General features: G+C 33.3%; 3 protein-coding genes across 3 annotated transcripts; 1 reads left to right on the forward strand and 2 right to left on the reverse strand.

Annotated features, from left to right (window-relative positions):
* Positions 1-9,535: 9,535 nt before the first annotated feature.
* LOC112019284 (uncharacterized) lies at positions 9,536-15,643 on the reverse strand. The gene is given in 8 exon segments (XM_065773675.1): positions 9,536-9,698; positions 10,304-10,362; positions 10,828-10,913; positions 11,235-11,280; positions 12,247-12,358; positions 13,152-13,277; positions 14,866-15,102; positions 15,270-15,643. Coding segments are annotated over 8 exon segments (909 nt in total). The 5' UTR covers positions 15,350-15,643.
* A 1,771-nt stretch (positions 15,644-17,414) lies between these two features.
* Positions 17,415-19,534, forward strand: LOC111987803 (glutathione S-transferase T3). Its single transcript, XM_065773688.1, has 3 exons — positions 17,415-17,425; positions 18,105-18,553; positions 18,643-19,534. The coding sequence occupies exons 2-3, from the start codon at positions 18,107-18,109 to the stop codon at positions 18,706-18,708; spliced, it is 513 nt and encodes a 170-aa protein (XP_065629760.1). The 5' UTR covers positions 17,415-17,425; positions 18,105-18,106; the 3' UTR covers positions 18,709-19,534.
* A 927-nt stretch (positions 19,535-20,461) lies between these two features.
* Positions 20,462-25,566, reverse strand: LOC112019273 (uncharacterized). Its single transcript, XM_024051811.2, is given in 6 exon segments — positions 20,462-21,030; positions 21,249-21,441; positions 23,412-23,461; positions 23,464-23,479; positions 23,877-24,128; positions 25,123-25,566. Coding segments are annotated over 6 exon segments (1,338 nt in total). The 5' UTR covers positions 25,525-25,566; the 3' UTR covers positions 20,462-20,605.
* Positions 25,567-25,946: the final 380 nt, after the last annotated feature.

Consider the following 25,946-nt stretch of genomic DNA (forward strand, 5'->3'; position numbering starts at 1 on the left):
CATATGGAGAGTTCTTGAGCTTACTTTTTTTGTGAGAGTATATCTTTGTTTGAACTCTTAAATTTCTCTCATATGCTTCAGTTTTTGTAAAATATCTCTATATTTTTTGGTTGACTACTGGAAACATTATGGGAGATATACCATGATCCTACTTATTTTGATCCTTAGGCATGCTGGTTTATGTGAAATTTTAGGAGATGAGAGCCTAAGACCACCAATTTTTTGTCACCAGCTAAATAAATATTCAGCCTACCTTTATATTAACTATTGTCACCATCAATTGAGCCATGAAAATACTTCTACAATATCACAAAACATTATTTTATAGAGTATTCTCATTGGGGTTCAAGTTTTCAGCAATTGACGTGTTTAGATATCACCATTGTCTCTCTTTTCTTCAAAAAAAAAAAAAAAAGAAAGAAGAAGAAAGAAAAAAAAAAAAAGGAAAAAAAAAAAGAGAAAAAAAGAAAGAAAGAGAAGACATACATAATCAATCAATAAATCATTGGTGTCTTACATATCTTTTATGTATTTCAGGGGTTATTGGTTGAGTAAAGATTGTTTTGATTCAAGTTGGTTGTTACTGTTATGAGTTGGGTTTGGCTTGAATTTTCTGCATTTGATTCATATACCTCATATTTCAAAGAGAGCAGTTTGCCTTTACCTAGCCATAAGATTATACTACTATTGAGCTAAAGTCCTACTTGATCCTAAAGGTGCATGGCTGGTATGTGTTGGGATAAAAACTAGGGATGAGAATGATATTAACCTTATGTTTTCAAGAATTTAACATCCTTTTCAAGAGATATTTCTGTTGTTTTATATGCTGTTTTGTATACACGTGATTATTCTTAAAACTTCTTCTTTCCTTTTTGTTCACATGTGATTTGAAGAGAGAAACCGTTACTTCTATGTGTGTTCTTTCAGANTGATTTGAAGAGAGAAACCATTACTTTTATGTGTGTTCTTTCAGAGTGTTGATGACTTAAGAGAGGTATTGGAGTAGAGGCTCTAATCTAGATTATTCTTGGTCTATGCATGTTTGGAAAAGCCGGTTTGATTGGATGGGCTATGCACACACACTCTCCAATAGTGAAGCTCGTGAAAGCTCTTTAATATGATGAATAATATCCCAACTCAAAAATTGAAAGTTCATTTGTATGATATAACGATAAAGCAGATTAACATTTGCTGTAGGAATTTTTAGGAAACCTTTGACTTTTGTGGGTAGAGTCACTGCAAACCCTTACGAGAGTAAACTCATCCACTAGAGTGACCTAGGGGTTCAAAGACTTGCTGCACATGGGAAGAGCAGTCATTTAGCCTGCGAAAGTGGCTTGTATTTTATTTTTTATTTTTTACTTTTAGTAGACATGGGTGTTTTGTGGATTGCTAGGGACTAGCAAGATTTAAGTTGGGGGGGGGGGTGTGATAACGCCTTAAAATGTATACTTGTTATATATTTATGTAGGCGTTATCTCCTTATTACTATGATTAATTTGTATAATTAAGCCATGATTTGCATTAGTCCCTATCATTTATCTTTATATAATTTCTTGAATAAGATGTTATTCATTGTGTGTAATTTTCTACTTTCAGGAAATCATGTAAGAAAGATGAGTTTACATGAATTTATGAGAGAATGGAGGCCAAACTAGAATTAAAGTGGAGTTAAAGGACCATGCTTAAATGTCTAAAGAGGTGCAGCTGGAGTGCTTGGATCATCTACCATGATTGGAAGCTTTAAAAAAGGAAAGAAATCAAAGAGGCAGAATCTGAAAAGAAAAAATCTGATTTGAGCACTGATCAGTATTTTGGGTGTATCTCTTTCCTCAAAAATCCAATTGACACAAGGTTGGATGAGTTGGAACCATGACTTAAATATTTACAACTTTCCAGTTTTGAGTTTTTCGAAATTCTCAATTTTTGAAGGCCTAAATTAACTCACAAATTACTGCTGTAAACTTCGATGGAAATTAAAATAGTAAAAGTTATATGTTTCTTTGGACACTTAGACATTAGGTTTTTGAAGGGAGGCTATGGAGAACAAATTTTGGGAGAGAAAACCTTGTATTTTTCTTTCTCTAATGGTCGCCTAAGCTCTTTGCTAGCGCTAGGGGTTATGTTTATTCTATGCTGTATGAATATTCAATGTGATTCTTTCTAGGATTTAATCAACGACATATTTGATTGTTCAATTAGATTTCTTTTGATGTATTAGTTCTTCCATGCTTTCAATAAGTCCAATCATGTTTTTCTTATTGTTTAGATGAATTTCTAATAGTTTCAAATAGAAATCAGGTTTTAAAGTAAATGGATTTTTCTGAAAACTTTTCTAACCGCATTACTAATCGAGGTTATCATGCGTTCTTGAATTATCTTAGTTCAACTAAATCATAAGTTTTTTATTGTATAAGAACAATCAATTATGAAATATATATTTTCTTAGATCACAAAAAATCTCATATTGATATAGGGAAACACCCCGATGCCTTGGTATTTACATTATTAATTTAAATCAGTTTTTATTACTATTCTTGTTAACAATCACCAAGCAAAATTACTTTTCTTCTTCACCCAAATTGTTATTTAATTATATTGTCTTTGAATATATCTTGCTCCTTGTTGTTCGACCTTGGTACTCCGAAAATTATATTGCTACGATCTCCTGCACTTGGGAGTGAGCAAACATGTATCTTGGAAAATTGTTGAGAGCATAAGTGTTTGATATCTCTGGAAACTTGAAGACTTATAAAATGGAGAAAAGATCTCTCCGTATGCTTTATATAGGAAGCAAAAGTAAGTGGGAGTTATCCCACTCAAAATTCCAGGAAAAAAACTCAGTCGTTGGATTTGCGCTCCACCGTTAGATTTGGGGAACAAAGCGCCGCCTGGAGTAATTAATGACGCTTTGTGGACTTCGAAATGCCAGGAGCAATTATGGGTCTCACAAAATAGCTCTCACATATGCGAATCAAGGAATCAATTGGTGTAACTTCTTAAAAATCAAAACCTTTTTTTTTCTTTTAGGATGAGAGGGAAAAACCAGAGTTTTGAAGGGCTATTGTAGGGATAAAGGCCTAAAATTATATTTTGGGCCTTGGGCCTTATCTGTGGATGTGGCATGTCTGAGGAGGGATAAACAATTATGAGAAATTTCAGTTTAGAGTCTTATAGATAACAAAGGAGTGGAGGGCGGTCCAAGGAGGAATTCCCCCTCGGCTATGACAAGTACAGCTCAAATATGTATTCCAGCGATGAAAGTGACCTTTATAGAAACTCCATTGATAAGGACGCACCTCATGAGAATGCGAGAAAGATGGAAACCCAAAAATATATAGAGAAAAGCTGCTACCACCACATTAAATGCAATGCAGCTACTTTTCTGGCCATATTTATATGGAGAAGACATTTGAACAGTGCTGCCTTGGCTACCGCAACTCACAGTATGCCAGAGAGAGTGTCTAATGGGATGAACACTTGAGTAAGGGCTCAAATAATCAACAAGTGTAGGGTCAAGATGGTTCAATGAGATCTATATAATGTAAGAGACCCTCCATGAGAAAGGGATTGGAAAATTAAGAGAGAAACACTGTAGCAGTCTAGAACCAAACTTGTAATAAAACCTCAGAAGCAATATACTAGAATCAGTCTCCTCGGATTTGGCCGAGGATGTTTTTTCTTTAGTAAACATTTATTATCCTTTTTTCTTCATCACTAAAATCTATTAGCTTGTTGCTTAATTCACTAAAGCCCAGTTCTTCAACCTGCTCTCTACAAATTTATTACTTTGGGCTATTTGGGTTTAAGTCCATACTCCTTTTGGGCCAAGAGTTCAAATTGGGTTCTTACACCTGGTATAACTCTAAATAATGTTACACCACCCAATAACTTGTTATAGAATTTATATTTTGAAAATCTCACTGTTGAATTATATATACTATATGTTCTTAACAATTGATGAAATTTTTAATTTTAATTTGTCCAACCACTAATTATATAATAATAATAATGAATCACTTATGATGATTTTATTTAAGGATTATTAATTTTGATTTTATGGTTTTCTTACATAATAACTCATTTAACACAAAAAATTAAGAAAATTTAGTTGGACTCCTCGATTTTATAGTGTAGTAAATAATTGCACCAAAAATTTAGATGAGAGTCATGAGACATATGGAATAAAATTAGACTCTAATTTGAGATGTAATTAAATTTTCACTTAGCTTTGGCTTTATATATATAATAATATAATAGTTATCGATTTAGAATATAACATTCTTCCTCATGCTCAGTTGCTTAACTATTTAATTTTTTAGCTCTTTTGACTGACACGCACACGCACATGCACGCGCACACGCACACATGCACGCGCACACAGACACAGACACAGCAAAATTGTAGTATTTATTCTATAAAATTAAAAAGATTACTAATATGATAAATATATTTATTTTATTAGATTAATTATTTTTAAGTATAAAATTAAAAAGATTACTAATATGATAAATATATTTATTTTATTATATTAATTATTTTTAAGTGGAGTATTAATTAATTAAGTATAATTAAATTATGATGTCAATATGAGAAACAATTGATTTGAAAAAAAAAAAAAAAATAGAAACAATTGATTTGAAAAAAAAAAAAAATCATCACACAGTTAAGAATGTAACAAAAATAATTGAGAGATATTTGCAGTTTTTATTTATCTAAATGATATTTGCATTCTTGAGTCATGCCTATCTATCAGTCATTATATCATATAATTTTCAAATTTGTAAACATATATAATATGATCAAATAACTACAATTTTTACCTAAAAAATTATTGAACTAATTTTTTTAGTTCATCAACAATTTGTGGTGGAGATTTGAAATTATTGAAATATTGGAGGAAATTAACAACAAGAACTTGGCTAGTCATACAAGTGGTGATATAAGAATGCTTCTAATTAAGAAATGGCAAAAAGATGCTTGGGTAACCAGATTAGGAAAAACATAGATCTCTTTGATGTGCGCTGTAATGTTCTTGCAAAACTAAAAGAAACAATGGATTCTTTTTCTATAATGAGAAAAAATATCACCAAATCTGACATTTCTCTTATCCAAGCGATAGGTTACCAAAACCTACAAAACTGCAAGCAAAACAATATATAGAGAAGTAATAAGACATCAGTTGATAATTTGGACAATGATTTTGACATGATTCTTCGATCCCAAAACATTTTATAATACTCTCATAATTAAAACGCTATCTTTAGAAAAAGTTTAATGAAAAAGGGTCACATTTGTTTCTCTTCAAAAACTCATTTTGCTTCAAACCATTTGAACAATGAAAAAAAAAATAATAATAATAATTTGAAGAATGTTCAACCCGAACAACATTGACTTCATCTACAAGTACATAGATGAAGCCGCCGATGATGCTTACACTCCTGAATCGCATGAGAAGCTGAAGTGGGAAAGGTGGACATTTAAATTTTTTTTCATTTTATCCCTGCACTCATCTCTCTCCCATTTTGTAGTTTCTCCCTTCTTGTTAGGAATGTGCAGTCAACCAGCCAAAACCAACACAACCCGTCGGGTTGGGTTGGTTTTTAGGAATTGGTGGGTTAGGTTGAGTTATGAAATTTTTTTAAGGCGAAAAGCCACTTTTAGTCCTTACATTTCAAGCGATTCCCATTTTAGTCCCTACATTTTATTTTTACCGCTTTTAGTCCCTAAAAAAAAAAAAAACGATCTCGTTTTTGTCTCTATCGTCAGTGCCCTAACGGCAAAGTCCTAAGTGGTAGACGGAACACTCTATTAGCTGACGTGACGATTAAAATATTATAAAAAAATATTATTTGGAATTTTTTATGCCACGTTAGCATTTTAATTTTTTATAAAAAGCCACGTCAGAAAATTTAAACCCAAAAAAAAAAATTAAAAAAAAAAACTTAAATCTAATTGAAAAACGGTTTAAATATATATATATATATAATTAAAAAACAAACACAAACACAAAAATAAGCTTCCAAATCTCTTCAAATCAAATCAATTTAACCTTAATCACCTNTTTCTCTCTTCACCCTCGACAAAATCTCTCTCAGACCCAAACTCTCTCAAAATCTCATCTCCACCGACTGCCAAACTCCAATCTGACCTAAACTCTCTCAAATCTCAGTGATGAGGTCGCTGTTGTCGAACTTGTTCAAGATTCAGTGAGGTCACTGCTACCGTTAAAGAAAGAAAACCCATCGCGAAGGTCCACCGATTTGGTAACTTACCATAGTCGCCGATTCGGTATGGCTCCGTTGTTCGAAACCCCAGTCACCAATTCGGTATTGGAGCCTAGATCAGTGGTTATGAAGCCGAGATGACCCCAAACTCTCTAATCTCATAATCTCATCTCTGCTCAAACTCAGACCCAAATGGCTCTTTCATCTCTCTAACTCTTAGCTCAGTGGTGTAGATCGTGGTGGAGATATGTATTCTGACAATGGGTTTGTTGGTTGTGAGTTTTGTTGATCTGGGTTTGTGGGGTATGTTGATTTTTGGGTTTGTGGTAATGTTGTATTCCAATGTTGATTTTTGGGTTTGTGGTGTGCATGGAGGCCGAAAATATGGGTTTGAGTTTTGTGTTTTTTGTGTTTGGTTTCAAAGCATAAGAAAATCTTGTTGAATGCTTCTGTTTTGTAAATTTTTATGGGCATGTCTTTTTATTTTGTAAATCCGAGTGATTTAATGGGTTTTTTTGCTAAGAAAAATGCAAGACAAGAAGAGAAAATTTTTAATTTTTAATTTTCTGGGCAAGCTTAGCTGGGAAAGAAAATGAAGAACATGTTTGAGTTCTTCATGTTCTTCCAAAAAAAAAAAAAAAAGAAAAAAAAATTAATTTAACTAATTTTTTTTTTTTAAATAATTAGGTTAGAAATTTTTATATTATTTTTATCTGATGTGGCTTTTTTTAAAAATTAAATTGTTGATGTGGCATTTTAAAAAATGTAAATAATTTTTTAATATTATTTTAATGGACACGTTAGCATTTACTGTTGGACCGTTTGCCACGTAAGATATTTCTATTAAATGAGTAACGATAAGGACTAAAACGGAACGCATTTTTCAAAAGAAGGACTAAAAGCGGTGAAAATAAAATGTAGGGACTAAAATGGGAATCGTTTGAAAATGTAGGGACTAAAAGTGAATTTTCGCCTTTTTTTTAATTGTGGGTCGGGTTGGGTTCGGATCATAACAATCATAACCTGCCTAACTTGACCCAATCCACCTATATATTTAAAATTTAAATTATATATATTTACAAATATATTTTATAATTAATAATTTTTTATTTAATCTTTTCCCCTATTCGACTCTTCATATATAAAACTCAATTACCTTGCAAACCCTAACAATCTTATTTCTCTCTTTGTTGCCTGCCATTCCCACTCTGCCACTTCACTCCTATTTGTTTATAACTAAGTTAGGATACTAGTTCATGTATATTTTTTTTATCAACTCAGTTGAATATATTTTGTTTATAATTGAATTGGACTACTAGTTTGTGTATATTTTTTTTTTCAACTCAGGTGGCAGGTGAGATATATATTTTTTCTAATCAATTTAATAACAATAATAATAAAATAAATTAAAAACTATCCAACCCATGGGTTCAACCTGACCCAACCTGATCCATGTGGGTTAGGTTGAACCTTTGTGATGGGTTGGATTTTTTTAACCCACCATGGTGGGTTGGGTAAAAAAATCCTCTCAACTCGACGCACACTCCTACTTCTAATGAGTACTATAAATGATATATATGTTCTTTTTTTACTTTTAAGTTTTTATGTCATCCTTGTATTAATTATTGAAGACTAATATTGAAATATGCATTTTCTTAAAATCTCAACTCACAACTTTAGGTTTGAGTTGGCAAGACATTACTATTTTGAAATTGTGAGTTAGAATCCATAATTTTTTTTTTCTCATACTCTATCTTGAGTCTTGACTAAATCAATTAATGTTAAAAAATGGGAGAAAAAAAAAAGGAATGACATAAATCTTTAGATTTGAATGCAAGGAGAGAAGTGCCATTGACTGTAATGAATTAGAAAAAGCCTTATGAAAAAACAAAAATGAAAAAGCAGTTAGACTTGAAATTATGTATTGAACTCAGAGTTTTAGATGTCATGTCTTGAAGACACAATTTTAGAAGTGACATAAAATTCTAAATAGTTTCAAAATATTGGTATTATCATGGTAAGCATAAATATTGGTCAACCAAAAGCAAAGAAAATTATCTGAAATCCAATTTCAGACCATTTGTTGTAAAATTAAGAGAATTATTAAGTATCAGGACTAAGAATCTATATATTACTAAAAGCTGAAGCGTAGTGTTTAATGTTGCTACGCTCACATTGAGCCACATCATTAGCCACGTCATCATTTTTTATTTCCAATTTTTGTTATATATATTTCTTAAACATTTTCTCATTTAAGATGACTTAAAAACTCCATTATTGAAAAATTTAAATATCTTTTAACCATTATTTTTATTATTAATTTTCTCAAACTCTCACTCCCTTTTACCTCTTTATCTCCCCACTACTTTCTTCCTTAATATCATCCTTTCTCTACCTTTTTGTTTTCCTTCATTTTGACTCTTCCTATTCTCAACATCTTACTATAAATTGGACATTTCTCTTTTCATTCTATGCATAGTTTTCTACACAAAAAAGGTTACCTCTCCCTCTCTCTCTCTCTCTCTCCCTCTCTCTCTTTCTCACTCTCAATTTGTTTTTCATTTTTTGTTTGATTTTTTATATATTTTCTTTTCATTGCATCAATCCTTTAGGTTGGTGAATTTTTGTGTTAATTAGAATTCTATTTTGGGTTCATGCAATTTAGTTTTGTATTTTAAGATGTTATCTTTTATATTCTATTTGATTAAATATTATCCTACTACTCAACTCGACGCACACTCCTACTTCTAATGAGTACTATAAATGATATATATGTTCTTTTTTTACTTTTAAGTTTTTATGTCATCCTTGTATTAATTATTGAAGACTAATATTGAAATATGCATTTTCTTAAAATCTCAACTCACAACTTTAGGTTTGAGTTGGCAAGACATTACTATTTTGAAATTGTGAGTTAGAATCCATAATTTTTTTTTTCTCATACTCTATCTTGAGTCTTGACTAAATCAATTAATGTTAAAAAATGGGAGGAGAAAAAAAAAAGGAATGACATAAATCTTTAGATTTGAATGCAAGGAGAGAAGTGCCATTGACTGTAATGAATTAGAAAAAGCCTTATGAAAAAACAAAAATGAAAAAGCAGTTAGACTTGAAATTATGTATTGAACTCAGAGTTTTGGATGTCATGTCTTGAAGACACAATTTAGAAGTGACATAAAATTCTAAATAGTTTCAAAATATTGGTATTATCATGGTAAGCATAAATATTGGTCAACCAAAAGCAAAGAAAATTATTTTTTATTCCGTCTAGGGTCTGACCTAGTATTTTTTGTAAAATTTTATGAGGCTTAACGTTCGGGTTTCAGGACTAAGAATTTACTTGTAAAAGTAGATGTGGAGGACAGACTTCATAAAATACTATCCAACTGCTGATGAACCCATTTGTCATAATCTTGTAGTAGTTGCTGTAGATGTAATGGGAAGAGCCTATCCACCAGAGCTTGCATCATTCTGTACATCACCACACTTTCTATTATTTGGATGAGGAGAAAATGAAGGGTCTAGAGAAACAAAAGTGCAGCTTGTAAAATAGGAACTCTTCTTATTTGTGGAATTATGGCATGAAAATGAGGATGTTCCAAGATACTCAAGAAGCCAAAACTAGATAACTTTAGAAACAGATTGATAATCTATGAGAATATTGTAGTGTTTAGATGGGTTTTTGGTCTCTAGGATCAGGATAGGAGCAGAGTGCATTTTCCACAAGCAAAAATTAGTCTTCTTCTCATGGATTATGTGAATATCGAGATACCCGTACAAAGTACTTAGAAAGTGACTTGGTTGTTTTCAAATTCTACCTTTCTATACCTTTTTAATGATAACAAATTAAAACACTGATCAAAGCACTTCAATTGTTTTGATAGTAACTAACATATTCATTATATTATCAAAGATACAGCTAATGAGTGATGAAATTGTGTTGCCCAAAATCTGTATGCTAGGCTATCAAGCTCATAAATTACAAGAATAACCATATACTTCATGAAATAATGATTTAAGACTAGTAGATTTCAAGAGGATAAACTGTAATTAAAAATGGTTACGGAATAACTTACAAATTTCCAGGACGCTCAACAGATGATACAGGCATCATAGTAAATGGGCGTGTGTAAATCTGCAAGCAACATATAGTATTGTTCATATACTAGTGAGACTATATCTCCAACTCAATACTCAGTACGACATAGATTTGAAAAGATGCATAGGCCATATAATTTCATCAATCAGAAAATGAACATGAAATGAATGAAAGGACCAAGTTATTCTGCATAAGGAGGAGAAAAGGTGATCTGGGAGGACTGATTGACGAGCTAGAACTATCTCATCAACCAAGCTAAATAACATGGATAAAGTAAACCTAAAATTTATTTGTTAACAAGATATGATCCAACGGTGCTTCAAAAATTGGTCTGACGTGAATTAATTGTTCCTCCTGCAACATGTGGGAACCCCTGGCCTTCCCCCACAACAACAACAAAAAAAACTCTTTTAATATGTTTCTCTTTTTTGAGGGAAAAAAAAAGTCTGCATATGCCACAATCTAAAAGTTATCACAGTTTCTGAGAGGAATAATTACAACCTCAAGAGTGAGATTCAACTTCACCTCAACCTCCAAAAATGATTCAAAATCATTCGTCTCCCATGTCATGTGATTTAGCATTGAAGCTGCAAGTCCAAAACAATATTTTAAAGAAATCTAATGATATTGATTCAAAATCATTTGCATCATATCAAATGAATATAACACCCCATATATTGTATAAAATTTTTTGTACAAAAGATTCTTTTAGGTCCTATGGACAATGGCTCTCCATAGTCCATGAGCATGTTACAGAAGTCTTAAGATATTGAGGTTTAATTTGAGGAGAGAAACAAACAAATAGAAGAATAGAAAAGGTTAGTCCTCTGCAGTAAACTTATATTTTTTATTCCCATAAACGACTATTTATTTCTCTACTAGGCTAACTCCAGTAGATCTAAATGTACCTGAAAAATGGTTGTTTTGTCGTTCCATGATCTCTGAACCCTGAAACTGCATATCATATTGGGAAAACTTCAGCAAACCTTTTTTTAATGTTTAAAAATATCATTGAGAAAAGGGAACAAGCCAAGTACTTGGGCAGTTTACAAGAGATACCCAACAGAAAAACCAATTCAGCATCTTATTTTTTAAGACCAAGACACAACACCATGCCAAATAATTAATTATGAAGGTTCAAAGTAGTAAAATCGAAGTTCAAATGTGACTGGGCGAAGGTGGCTTCTCAATATCTGAGCGTGGAGTTGTTTTTCTTTTTCTAGTGTAAATTTATTGCATATCTCCGGGCCATCCCAATATTCTTCTTCCTCACATGTAAGGCCCTTACTTCCTGTTCAAGTAAGCTCACTAGGCATTTATAACATTTTAAAAATCAATTGTTTTTCTTTCCATCCACCAGTCTGAACCTAAAATATATATAAATGAATTGAAAGTCATACATCAGTACTAAATGTTATTATGGCAAAGGTGGTGATGGTGACATGCAGGTAGTGTTTAAGGACTAAAGGGTTAATGCCTTGATGGTGGTGTTGGAGGTAGCGTGCCTGTGGTGTGGTTGGCAGAGGAGGTAACAACATGGATCTGGTGTTGGTAAATGGAAGTAAAAGTTTTCTTTTGCCTTTTTTTTTTTTGGTTGGAAGTATAAAACTTTTGTCTCTTCTAATGAAAATAATATGAGTAGTGTTTATTGCACAAATTATTTTACAAAATTTTACACATATCCCCAAAAACAATTGAAATCATGACTTCAGTTGCACTTGGAGGAGTGCGTAATATAGTTTGTGTGTAAACAAGTTTATCCCAAATAACAAACCCTGTCCCTTTTATTTGGAAATGGTACCAAACCAACGTACTTTTTCATTTTTAAGAAACCAGGAGAGAATGGTGCAACAGCCAGAGCCCTTAACCCCAACCCCTTGGAATTTCTCTTGCACTATCTCACCTAGAAGAGAAACTCACCTTGCAAGAAAGCATCTCAACTGTACAATCTTCATTTGTTGGGGTCACTCGTAAGTCCAGCACAGGGGCCGCTTCAAAATTTAGAAGTTGAACTTTTGGAAGAAAGCACCTACACAATCAGTTGAGGATAATCCTATTTGAAACTTGATTTCCAAAAATGTATGAGCAACAATTTTTCTCTATAGAGTTTATAATTGTGAAGGCACATGAGAAAGTGTGTTGTCCATGATTTTGGATGCGACAACAACTGAACTAATTGTCTGGTTCATTTATATTGAATTATAGAAATCTTATTTAGTTTAAAGAAAGAACCAGAATTTCTTAAATATCATTGTGTCAACTCATCCTTGATGTCTATAAGAAGGGCCAAGAACATCTTATAATAAAACTTGAATAGGTTAATTAACCACTGTTCATACACACCACCAAAGCTGCACTAAGAAGATGGGAGTTGTCCAATCTTCAGAACACAAAAAATGTAAGCATTGAAAGGCAAAGCTCAGAAATTGAATTGCACCATAGAAAGGGGCGCTCTAGAAGAATAGAATCTTCCAGACAAGAAAAAATTAAGTTTTCTTTTGCCTTTTTTTTTTTGGTTGGAAGTATAAAACTTTTGTCTCTTCTAATGAAAATAATATGAGTAGTGTTTATTACACAAATTATTTTACAAAATTTTACACATATCCCCAAAAACAATTGAAATCATGACTTCAGTTGCACTTGGAGGAGTGCGTAATATAGTTTGTGTGTAAACAAGTTTATCCCAAATAACAAACCCTGTCCCTTTTATTTGGAAATGGTACCAAACCAACGTACTTTTTCATTTTTAAGAAACCAGGAGAGAATGGTGCAACAGCCAGAGCCCTTAACCCCAACCCCTTGGAATTTCTCTTGCACTATCTCACCTAGAAGAGAAACTCACCTTGCAAGAAAGCATCTCAACTGTACAATCTTCATTTGTTGGGGTCACTCGTAAGTCCAGCACAGGGGCCGCTTCAAAATTTAGAAGTTGAACTTTTGGAAGAAAGCACCTACACAATCAGTTGAGGATAATCCTATTTGAAACTTGATTTCCAAAAATGTAAGAGCAACAATTTTTCTCTATAGAGTTTATAATTGTGAAGGCACATGAGAAAGTGTGTTGTCCATGATTTTGGATGAGACAACAACTGAACTAATTGTCTGGTTCATTTATATTGAATTATAGAAATCTTATTTAGTTTAAAGAAAGAACCAGAATTTCTTAAATATCATTGTGTCAACTCATCCTTGATGTCTATAAGAAGGGCCAAGAACATCTTATAATAAAACTTGAATAGGTTAATTAACCACTGTTCATACACACCACCAAAGCTGCACTAAGAAGATGGGAGTTGTCCAATCTTCAGAACACAAAAAATGTAAGCATTGAAAGGCAAAGCTCAGAAATTGAATTGCACCATAGAAAGGGGCGCTCTAGAAGAATAGAATCTTCCAGACAAGAAAAAATTGTTGTTTTCTAGCTATATTACATCTTTGAAAGCTTGAGGTTAAAAACCAGCATTGCAGTTCATATGTGATAATGTGTAAGATAGGAATTTCCACTATACTAGAGATATGATTTCTAGTAAAAGATATATATGCAAACAAAGTATAAGTAATAACTATTGAATTCTTCTATATTAATAACCCTAATTAAAATATTTTTGATTTTTATGGTCAATGCTTGTGGATCTTTAAATTTCTTTTAAGTTGAAAAATTAACTTAAACTAAGAGAAAACACAAAGGATTGTCATAAAATTCTGAGACCATAACAAAGAGAGTGTGTATCATAAAATTTCATCATGATAGTTTCACTTTCAACAAGAGGACCGTAAAAGACTAAAAAATAAGATCTTTTACTAGAATCCCCAATTCTTATTAGGATCCCACTTTGTTTTCTACTAAGGCCAAGTCCAGCAACAAGAGGACCACAAAAGATTAAAAAATAAGATCTTTTAATAGAATCATTCAAGGGTCACCCTCAAAATCCTTCTGATCTTTCATACTTTTAACATAGAAATTGTCCACGCACATTTCTCACCTATATCATGTTCAAGAACATTAAACAACAGCAACCACTAAGCCTTAGTCCCAAAATTTTGAGATTAGTTATGGATCCTCAACTATCTAGTCAAGGTAGGTCACATGAATTTTTTCTTTCCATTCTATTCTATTCTATATGAAGTCACACTCTCTATTACTTCCTAAACTGACAGGTCTCTTTTTATAACACCGCAGAGAATTTAATCCTTTAGGCACCCTAGACCAAATTTGATGGCACAAAGCTACAAAAATTACCCTCCAAAATGGTGCATTCGTCTTACTTTTTCCGCAACTATGTATGGTTCACGATGTGGAACAATTGGTCCCCATAAAGTCTTATAAAAATAATCATAGCATTCGTTTGCATTCAGTTTCTCTTTCTTCCCGGAAACTTTTTTGGTAATTTCAGTTTCTCTCAAGAAACAATAATAGTTCACAAGCAGTTCCGTATATCATGAAATTATTCGTTACTTGTTATGGCAAAGCACAATTACAAATCAAAATAAGATTAGCAAAGCTAAAGAAAATTAAATCGAATAGTAAAATGAAAAGACCTGTAAGTGTTAGTGTCAAGAGCTTGAAAACTGTGCAAGGAACTTGTATTGAGCATTGCTTGAATTCCAGAAGGGTGGCATAGAAATTCACTAATATGAAATGTCTTGCCCCCACAGCAATCATCATCATAATTTGGAAGCTTAATTCTTTCTTTCCTTGTGGCTGATAAATTTGCTTTCTTTACATTTGACTCAGATGGAGTTGATATGTTTAGCTTGATTACTTTAGTTTTCTTCCTGAAATAAACTCAAAACTTTAAGATAATGAGTACAAATAGAATATAAGTAAAGAAACATTATGCATATTTATCAAAGATGGCAAAATAGCAAGTTATCCAATATTTTAAGAAAAACATAAATATATTACATCGATTAATATTACTATAATTAGCAGTAGTAAAAACCTGGTATTGGGTTTTAGTATAGGAGAAGTTAGAAATGAGGCACAGCCTTGTCCACGTCCATGCCATTTAATAGTTAACATCACTGTTATATTACTGCAAAGTGAAATACAAGACTTTGAAAAAAGACAAGTAGAGCCAGAGGAGAATTCAGACTAAAATGAAAGAGTCATTTCTTCAAAGTTACTAACAAAGATAAGAGCAACACAGTTGCAGCGTGTTCATTAACCAGTTTAAATTTATTTATTTATTTTTTTTTTGCTGAGAAATTGGAAAGAGAAGGAGCTCTTTGGATGTTGAAATTGAATGCTTAAAGGTTGAAGAAGATAGACAGTGTGAGAGGGATGGTGGGTAACGACAGCTTGTCAGATTATCATCAGTACCACGCTACCACTAGCACTATATTAATCTATCAATGTTTTTTTTTTTTTTTTTTTAATTCAGCACCGGCAAACAGCACGTTATGAGGCCACTGGTTTTACACGTGTCTACACTGAGAGTTCCGTTGTGAAGTGACCACATCATTTTACATGAACAAATTCTGTGCCTAAAATATATAAATAAATATGAGCAGCTATAAGTGGGTTCTTTGTGTTTGGGCAGGATAGATATTCGAATATTCAGAACAAATTTTTTCTCCACACCAAATTTAGAAGAATATTCTATACACCACATGACGATATTCATAAATTAAAATTTATTATTTCATTATATATCTTGTGACTAAAAATATTATTGTTAGAGGCTCTTGTAAGAGACTAGATGCTATTTGGACGCACAATTTGTCAAAATTAAAGAAGAATTAAAGAGTAGTGTATGTAGAACTGTAGAAGTGAGCAAGGTTTGAATTGAGTGACGAATCTTAAATGTGTTGGTGATACACATTGTGAATCATATTATGGGATAATTCTCAACTTGATTTTGATGTTCTCAACTACAGTTGATGCACTTGAAATTATTGAAGAATATGGTCTCTTCGACCAAAAAGTTGAAGCTCAATCTATTATGAAATTAATTCTATTTTCTGAATTAATTTTTGCTTTGCACTTGATAAAAAATATTTTGAGGATCACAAATAAGTTGTCAATAGCTTTGCAATATATATATATATATATATCTCAAGATATAGTAAATGTTATTACACTTGTCGAAGTATCTAAGTAACGATTGCATGATAAATGAGAATCTTTATTGACTGAAGTGTCTTCACTTTGAACCAAACATGAAATTCCTATCTGAACATGGATAAAAGATTTGAAAGATTTATGGGGGTGCTTTTCTTTTATTAAACATTGACATGGAAGGTAATACTTTTATCTTTTTGTTGAGGTCTATGATTTCTTAAACATTGTAAAATGTATTTGTCTCATTTCCCTTCTTACAATTCATTACAAAGCACTATATAACAAAGGATACCCAGCATTGGAATCAAAAAAATGGGTAGGAAATAGGGTTTAGTTTGAATTTAGCTCTACTAACAAACTTTGTAAATTAGTCATGACTAAGAGCATCTCCAACAGTCACTGTATTTCTATTTTTGGACCACCAAATGCTACTGTTCACGCTCCAACAGCTTCTCTATACACAGATTCTCCAAAAAAAATTTTTTTTGAAGTTGCTACAGTAGTTCTCTTATTTTATATTAAAAAATTGAACAGTGGTATTAATTTACAATTCTTTCTCTCTCTCCAAACATTTTTCCTTCTTCTCTATTGTCTGGTTTCTCTTCAGAAAGCTCCCTTTCTTCAAAAACTCTTCTCTCACAAAATCAACCCTCACCGCTGCTCTCTCTCACAAAAAACTCATATCGTGTCTTTCACAAAAGAATTCGCACCATGTCTTTCAATCGAAGTTCACTCAACCACTTGTGACGAAGAATGGAGTTCTAAACATTGGCTCAACCTTGAATATTGGTACCCAAAATTTTGATTTAATAGGGTTTTTGTCATGTTTGACTTTATTAGTTTATCGTACGAGTTGATGATTTGGTGGTTTTGAATGATTTTCTATTGTTCTTCACCACTATCTGGGTTTAGGTTTTGGGTTTTTGGTTCTTTTCTCTCTATCTATCTGTCACTCTGTTCTTGATCTTTTTTCTATTTTTTTCTATTTAATTAATCTTATTAGAGTCAATAAATTAATCTCAACCTTGAATATTGGTACCCAAACCAAGAAAAACAAAAAAACCCAAACAAACAAAACAACAAAAAAGAAAATAGAATCATTTTCCTTGTAATATTTATGTCTCTGTTTTTTTTTTTTTTTTTTGTTTGTAGATGAAATTGTGATGACAATGATGTTTGATTGATGAATTCATATTGGGTTTTGCATGTTTGTCATTTTTTCTTGGTGGGTTTTTGTTATCTATGTGATTGGAATGGTTTTTGGAAAATGTTTTCTGGGAAATGTGTGTGTGTAAATAATTCTATGAATGAAAATGTAAGTGACTAATCTAATGGTTCATGTTGCATTGAGTTGTGTAGTTCTAGAATTTGGTAATTTCTGTTGCTTGGTTCCATGAGATTTTGTGAAAATTGTTTCTGAATGTACAATCTTAATTGTGAGATCTCTTGTGTTGTTAATATTTTGGGCTGAGAATGAAAAATTTATAGACAGCTTTGAGGTTGAGTTTTTTAGAATGTGGCGATCATTGTAGTTTTGTTCCTTATGGTTTCTGTGTAATTGAGATAAATTATTGTTAATTGCTTGAAACTGTGATAGAACTAGGAGTTTGATGCCAATAAACTATGAACTGAATGAAAGGGATTCCTTACACATTATAGAATTATTGTTTCTGTGTAACTGAATGTAAATTATTGTTTTTGTTTTTGTTACTAGGAATGAATTTGAGTATTCCAAGGGAGACATCTTTCACTAATCTTTTAGAAGATAGTTATGATGAATATATGTCAGGATATTCACATATAAGTGGTGAAGATAATGTTCCACAAGCTCAAGCATTTAGCCAAATGTCTCCACCCCAAGTTGAATCCACAGCTAAGAAACTACAATGTGATAGCAACTTCTCCATACAAGAAGACATGCTTCTTGTGTCTGCATTTCTCAATGTTAACCAAGATGTAGTGCAAAACACTAATAAAAAACGCACAACATATTGGTCAAGAATTTGGGAGTACTACCACCAATGGAAGACCTTCACTTCTGAGCGTACGGTGAGTTCTCTAATGAACCAATGGTCAACGATTCAACTTGGCAGCAATAAGTTTTGTGGGTGTTTGGTACAAATTGAATCAAAGAATGAAAGTGGTAAGACTAATAAAGACAAGGTACATCTTATAAAGAAATTTGTGTTAATTTGCTAATTTGTTCTAACTATTTCAAGATAGTAACTATAAACTATTTGTTAATTTTTCAGCTTAATGTAGCAAAAGAGCTCTATCAAGTATTGCAGCATACCAAATTTCAACATGAACATTGCTAGAATTTATTAAAGTACTCACCAAAATGGTTGGCTATTGGTAACAATCAGCAACCAAAAAAAAGAGGGAGATCTGAGGCATCTTCACCTTCTAATCTAGAGTCAATAAGTTTAGAGGATGATGATATTCCACAGGTTCCAATTGTAAACTTAGAGAGACCACTAGAGGTGAAGGCCGAAAAAGAAAGATTGAAGAAACAAAAGTCTAGAGAAGGCACGACTTCACATATAGAAGACATATTGAATGTCATGATGGAAGAAAGAAGAAAAATAAGTGAGATGAAAATGGCTTGTATTGAGAAAAGACGTCTTGTAGACTAGGAGCATGATATGACACAAATTCAACTTAAGGATAAAAAATTTGAAATAGCAAGAATGAAGGAGAAAAATGAAATAGAGAAATTGAGAATGGAAATGCTGAAGGAAGAAAAAGAGCTTATGATGATGGATGTAAGTATGTTGTCTTCAGTGTAGCAATAACATATTTGTCAATGCCAAATGGAAATCCTTGAAAAACGAAGGTCTTGTTCTTAGACTATTATCATCATCAATGCTCTTATTTTGTATATGATTAAAAGAGCTCTTTAAACTTATTTTGTATATTGGGTCACTCATTTTTGTTTTGCTGCAATATGATTCTGTTGCACTATTCATTTTGTTTTGCTACAATGTGATCCTATTACACTATATACAATGTGATCCTGTTGCACTACATATGTATATCTTTTTCCCCTTCTATTTTTTTGAAGGCAATCTCCCCCCCCTCGCTTGAGGCAGTTTGTAAGGGAGATGCCTTTGCTTGTATTCCTTCTTAGTCTTTTAATGAAATTGCAGTTTATAAAAAAAAAAAAAAGGTGGTGTTCAACCTTATTGTATTAAAGCTTTGATTGTATTAAATCTTTTGTTCTTTTGTTCAAATTTCATGCTTCCCATATACAGGGTTTTCGTTCTAATTGTGTGTGTGTGTGCGCGCGCGCGTCTGTGTTGCCAATATACAGGGGCTGTGTGTGTGCGCGCACTGCTGTTGCTACTGTGTGTGTGTGCGCGTGCTGCTGCTGTGTGTGTGTAGCTGTGAAAATATTATTGTTGGGAGATTTAAAAATATAGATGTTGGGTGTGTGTGTGTGTGTGTGTGTTGCCCATATACAGGGGTTGTGTGTGTGTGTGTGCGCGCGCGCGTGTTTGTGCTGCCCATATACAAGGGCTGTATGTGCGCGCACTCTGCTATTGCTGCTGTGTGTGTGTGTGTGTAGCTGTGAAAATATTATTGTTAGGAGATTTAAAAATATAGCTGTTGAGAATTAAAAAAATATAGCTGTTGAGAATGAATAGAAAAAGAATTAAAAAATATTAAAAAAAGAATAAAGAAAGGTTAAAGAAATAATATCTAAATAAAATAGAGAATGAAATAAAAAATCTGTTGAAAAATTAATTTGAAAAAGTGGATAGCTAAAAAGTAAAAATCACTACTCATTCTCCAAAGAGTACAAAAATTTGGAAAATCTGTTGATGATGCATATAGTATTTGATGAACCCAATGAGTTATTGATTAATTTCTTACAAATTTTTTAAAAATGCATTGGGCATCGCACAAGATATTTCCTAGCTTTTTCCAAAAGGGTGTTCAATGCTTTTTCTATTTCATTTTAATATTTAACACAGATTCTGGCTCCAGTAAAAGCATTAACAGTCCAATTCCCCTGATATCATTTTTGTTGATCTCAATCATCAAATTAATAATGGGGTAGTACAGGAATTCAAAAAACCAGCACTTACCTATTACTTCTGAACTTTCAATTAAATAATGATGAATCAACAATGGGGTAGAACATCAGAGATACAGATTTATAAAATGTTCAACAACAAAAATGCGCTTGGGGAATCGGAGTTCCAACAAAAATTATTCTCTTTCAACCTTCTGAATCACCCTGAGCTTAGCACTTCTACACCGGCGGTTCAATCTCTCTTCCTCCTCTGATGGTGTTATTGGTCTCTTTGTGAGGATTGCTCCTCTATAACCCAGTATCATTTGTTTAATCCACGGTTCATTTTCACCATTGTCATTTCTGATCTTTCTCAATTCACTTCTGTGTCTCCCTTCTTCATCCCCATCATCCTCATTGCTGTTAATGATGTCAAGAAATGTTTGTTTTACAATTCTGTCCTCCAAACTGTGGAAAGAGATGACAGCAAGCCTACCACCAGGTGTGAGGCAATCAAAACAAGAATAGAGTGAATCCTCCAGTGTCTTAAGTTCGTCGTTAACAGCTATCCTCAGAGCTTGAAACACCCTGGTTGCCGTCTTTATCCAACCTTGCCTCCCTCCTGTAGCAATCAAAGTAAAATATTGACTTAAATGCTTTTCCCATGGTTAGTGGGGAGAGTTTTTGTATCCCCTAGTTATGGATAGAGATATGGAGCAAGGTGCACAGTAGGCACATTACTTGTTTGGAGCGTTTCAAGTAAAGGTACCATATATTTAGAAGGGATATAGAAGGCAAAGTCAAAAGAAAACCACTATGGAAGAAGGGTAAGAAAACTACCTCTAGTCCTAGGAGTTGCATTCCGAATAAGATCTGCTACTTCGCCAGTCGTATGCAACCCACCATGTAATCGGGCTTTAACAATTTTATTCTGAAGAGAGCGCCAGTTGCTTTCCTCCCCATATTCCCGCAATATCCGTCCCACTTCTGTATCTGGCCAAGAATTTAAAATGTCTTCTGCTCTCAGACTTGCCTGTCATAGGCCTGTTCCAATCAGTTAATTAAACACAAATTTAAAATTATTATTTAGTGAGCAAACATAGGAAACAAATAGACCAATTCACTCATTCCCCCAACAAGCAATGATATCAAATTACACCAAGACAATGCCTAGGGTGGAAATAAAAACATGTATATTGAAAAGGAAAGCAGAAACTGTTCATGGGAATTCTAGAATGGAAAACAGTGGTACAGAATTCTACACATCTAAGCATTTTTAAAGGGGGAAAAAGGTAAAAAAGATCAGAAATTTTTTTTTTCAACCTAAAATTGAGGTGTCTGCATGCAGTATGTGGAACAAAATTGTAGGCTTAGCATAATGCTTTTTGGTGCCATGTAATCCAAGAATTGTACTAGTTTGTTAATGGATTTATGTATCTGTTTCTTATGTCAATACTCCTGCTTTTCTCACCAGACAAACCCATTTAGACATCATCATTAGTCACATGGTTCACTATATCATAATAAAACCTTGAAGCTCCCCAACTCTTCCCCTTTTATTGTCCAATTTTCTTGGCATCAGCTTCCTAACTTTCTCCTTTGTCTTTCAGATGTTAAGTGGCTTCATGCACCATGATCCTTTGATCCTCAAAAAGCGCTTTCTTCTCTCTTTTATCTTATTAATATATATCAAAAAGCTGAAGCGTAGCATTTATTGTTGCTACGCTCCTGTTAAGCCACATCATCGGTCATATCATCTACCTATTTCTCATTTCTCTCCACTACTTCCCATCATAATTTCCCTTTTACTTTTTCATCTCTCCACTACTCTCAACCTTTATGTCACTCTTCATCTATCCCTTCCTCTTCCTTTTATTTTGGCTTTTCTTATCCTCATTCTATTACTATAAATATGCCACTCTCCCACTGTATACATATTTTCTCACATGAAAAAGGTAAATACTCTCTCTCTCTCTCTCTCTCTCTCATGTTTTATTTTTGTGTGAATTTTTTATTTTTTGTATCTCTTCTTTAGATTGATGAATTTATGTGGGGATGCTACTACTACTACTGTTTGGAAAGCAAAATCACTTACTATCTAACTACTACTACTACTACTACTACTACTACTACTACTACTACTACTACTAACAAATGAGGCTTTTTGAAAAGCAAAATAACTTACTATCTAACTACTAGATCTCAGCTAGAAAGTTATATCCTTTTTCACCATTTGTGATTTAATTCATTAACAAATCCCACTTATATAAATAATAATAACCAAATTTCACTCTTACATATCAGACAATGAATATAACTAAAATATCTTCTCTGCATTAAAATCAGCACTTTAGGCCTAAAGACTAAAGAGACCTCAAGGGCATTGAAAGGATGACAATTATTTACAAGTTGTTGGAAAGCTTAAACCCACTACTTACACTTTAGATTTCATTTCTTAAAATCTATTATTTCCATGTTATCTTTATCCTCTTTTTCAACCTGTAACACTACTTAAATCTAAGGCCAATGAGCTGTTGCTCAATGAGCACATCCTCCCCTTGCAAGTGCTAAGTGGAAAGTGAGGTCCTAGGTTTAAGGCCTACTAGGTGTGCGTGTAACTTACCCAAAAAAAAAAAAGCCTTGAATGTAAGTGCTGTCTACATTTTTCTTTTAATGAAGAGCTGTCAAAATGCCAAGTAATGAAAAATCCACTTGTACTTGATACAAATAAAGTTGAAATATTGCTGACACTAATTATAGTTCTACCTTTTTTAGTCTGATGGAGTAATTTCAATTTGATGATTTCATCAATAAATAAATAAATAAATAAATAAATAAAGAGTAAATTCAACTATTGGTATTTTCTTGTTTTCATTAATGCATTTAATTGTTTTGATTGTACATCACTAAACTTCTTTGAGGCCTATCAACTGAACATAACAAAGTGAAAAAAAAAAATAATAATAATAAAAAAAAAACATCTGTGGAGAGCCTTATTGTTACCTGAGGATCCATTCGCATATCAAGAGGTCCATTACCAAGTACACTGAACCTCTTTCAGGATCATTCACCTGTCCGAAAGAGAAGGCATTCAAAACGGAATAATATTATGTAATATGTAATACAGAGGAATTAGACTTCCCCCAAGCAAAGATCAAAGTACAAAACTGCCAATCTTAATTGTAGAAGACTGACACTGATTAACAATGATGAAATAAAAAGAAAAGCAACCTGTTGCTGTTTAAATAATTAAAAAAAAAAAAAAAGGAACCATTACAATGCATTAATCTATCACCCCAGTTTTCCAAAACCTCAAAGATATATGAAAATTTTACATTAGATAAAGATCAGATAAAAAATAAAATCCAATGTGATACATGAAGCTTCTCATAGACACACACGCATGCGCGCGCGCGTGCACACCAAGTCATCTATAGTTAAGAACCAACAAACACAATTAACACAAACCTGCATGGATGACATTCCCAAGTCCATTAAGATGCCATCAACTCCAGTGTCTAACAGTTTCTTATCAACCTCGCTAAGCACAGATTTGATATGCCTAAAATTCTTCAAAACGGTATGTGTTTTCAGGTTAGAAGTTGGATGACAAGAATCACCATTCAAGATGGCATCAATTCGAGCTCTAGCCTTCTCATAAGCCACAGGATCAACATCCATGCCAAAATAGAGTTTCAATTCTGGATGGGCTTGAATTATCTGTTGCTTCCAATAAGTAATAATAGATTAGAATCACAAGAATTTGGCAGGAGCAACTTAAAGTCAAAATTGGAAGATACATACAAATTATGAGATCAGAAAAAAGAACTCTCAGAAAATGTTCAGTGGCAAGACCAAGCGCAATAACCAACCAGTAAAGGCATTTTCCAGATAATACGAAACAACTTCACCAGAAAGGGGGAAGAAAAGAAGACAGGAAGTGTGGACTATATTAGATTATAGCTCTGTCCAATGCACGATCAAATTTATGTTAGTACTACAAGTGTCAAAAGATAAATTAAAAACCTAATCTTTGCATGCCAAAAACCTAACTTGACCAGCAAAAGGAAAAAAAAAAATGGAGCTCCACATAGGAGGAAAAGTTCTCAAATAGCTCACAGCTCTCTTTTACGCCTTTTTTTTCTCATCGTAATAAATAAATAAATACACACAAATGGTTCAAGGAAGACGAGATATTTTCATTAGAAGTTCGTACTAGCAATAATCCAAAGATTCTAGTAATACTCAAGACCATGGTCTTCTCACAGAGAAAATAAAACAGCCCAAAACCAGCCGAAAGCCTGAAACCATGATGTATATGAACTTTTGGTTTTGCAGTTATGGCTAAAATGTTCAAGAGCAGTAATGTAGTGTCACGACTCACCACCAACAACAACAACAACCAGTTCCAAATTTTGTGGGGTCAGCTTATTATAGATCCTCAACAAATTAGTCAGGGTTATAAATTGTGTCACCAAAATTAGAAAAAAAAAAAATGCAACTTTCTATTATGCTCTATTAACAATTCCATAATTTAAATTACCACAACTCTCTCTCTCTCAAGTTAATTTATTTGTTAAGGAAATTCAATTCCTAGTGAAAATTAGCTAATAATACCATAAAGTTGAAACTAACTAGAAAATAAAAAATGAAATTTGAAGTGGCAGTATTTTTCAACTCTATGAAATAATAGGAAAGGAAGGAAAAGACTAACAGCGGAGGAGTGACCGGCGGCGCCGACGGTACAATCGACGAAAGAGCGGAGGGGTTTGGAGAAGAAAACGTCTACTACTTCGCCAAGCATCACAGGTATATGCGGCGCGGCGGCGCCACCGTCACCGACGTAGCACTGGATTGCGTGTTCATCCAAAGCTTTGTCAGAGCGAGTCCTCCTCTTTTCCTTCACCGCCACTGAATTCTTCGCTGCTGCAGTTACTACTACTTTCGCTTTCTGCTTCTTTTTGTTACTCTTCGAAGCACGCGTCGTAATGTTACGACTGCAAGTGAAAGTGAAACTGAGACTAGTTCTTGTGGTGGCGGTGGTGAGGTAGCGAAGACCGAACGACGATGAAAGTGAGGAGAGAAAGAAGAGCTTTGCGGTTGACGATTTCGCCATTTATTGTTTGTGTGTTGTAAATCTCTAGCTACAATCAGTGTTCGAGTAAGGCGCCACCGTCACCGACGTAGCACTGGATTGCGTGTTCATCCAAAGCTTTGTCAGAGCGAGTCCTCCTCTTTTCCTTCACCGCCACTGAATTCTTCGCTGCTGCAGTTACTACTACTTTCGCTTTCTGCTTCTTTTTGTTACTCTTCGAAGCACGCGTCGTAATGTTACGACTGCAAGTGAAAGTGAAACTGAGACTAGTTCTTGTGGTGGCGGTGGTGAGGTAGCGAAGACCGAACGACGATGAAAGTGAGGAGAGAAAGAAGAGCTTTGCGGTTGACGATTTCGCCATTTATTGTTTGTGTGTTGTAAATCTCTAGCTACAATCAGTGTTCGAGTAGTGTACTACTAGTACTATATATTTAGTGCTCTAA

Source organism: Quercus suber, unplaced genomic scaffold (genome assembly GCF_002906115.3).
Source record: "Quercus suber isolate HL8 unplaced genomic scaffold, Cork oak 2.0 scaffold_78, whole genome shotgun sequence".
Classification (NCBI taxonomy): domain Eukaryota; kingdom Viridiplantae; phylum Streptophyta; class Magnoliopsida; order Fagales; family Fagaceae; genus Quercus; species Quercus suber.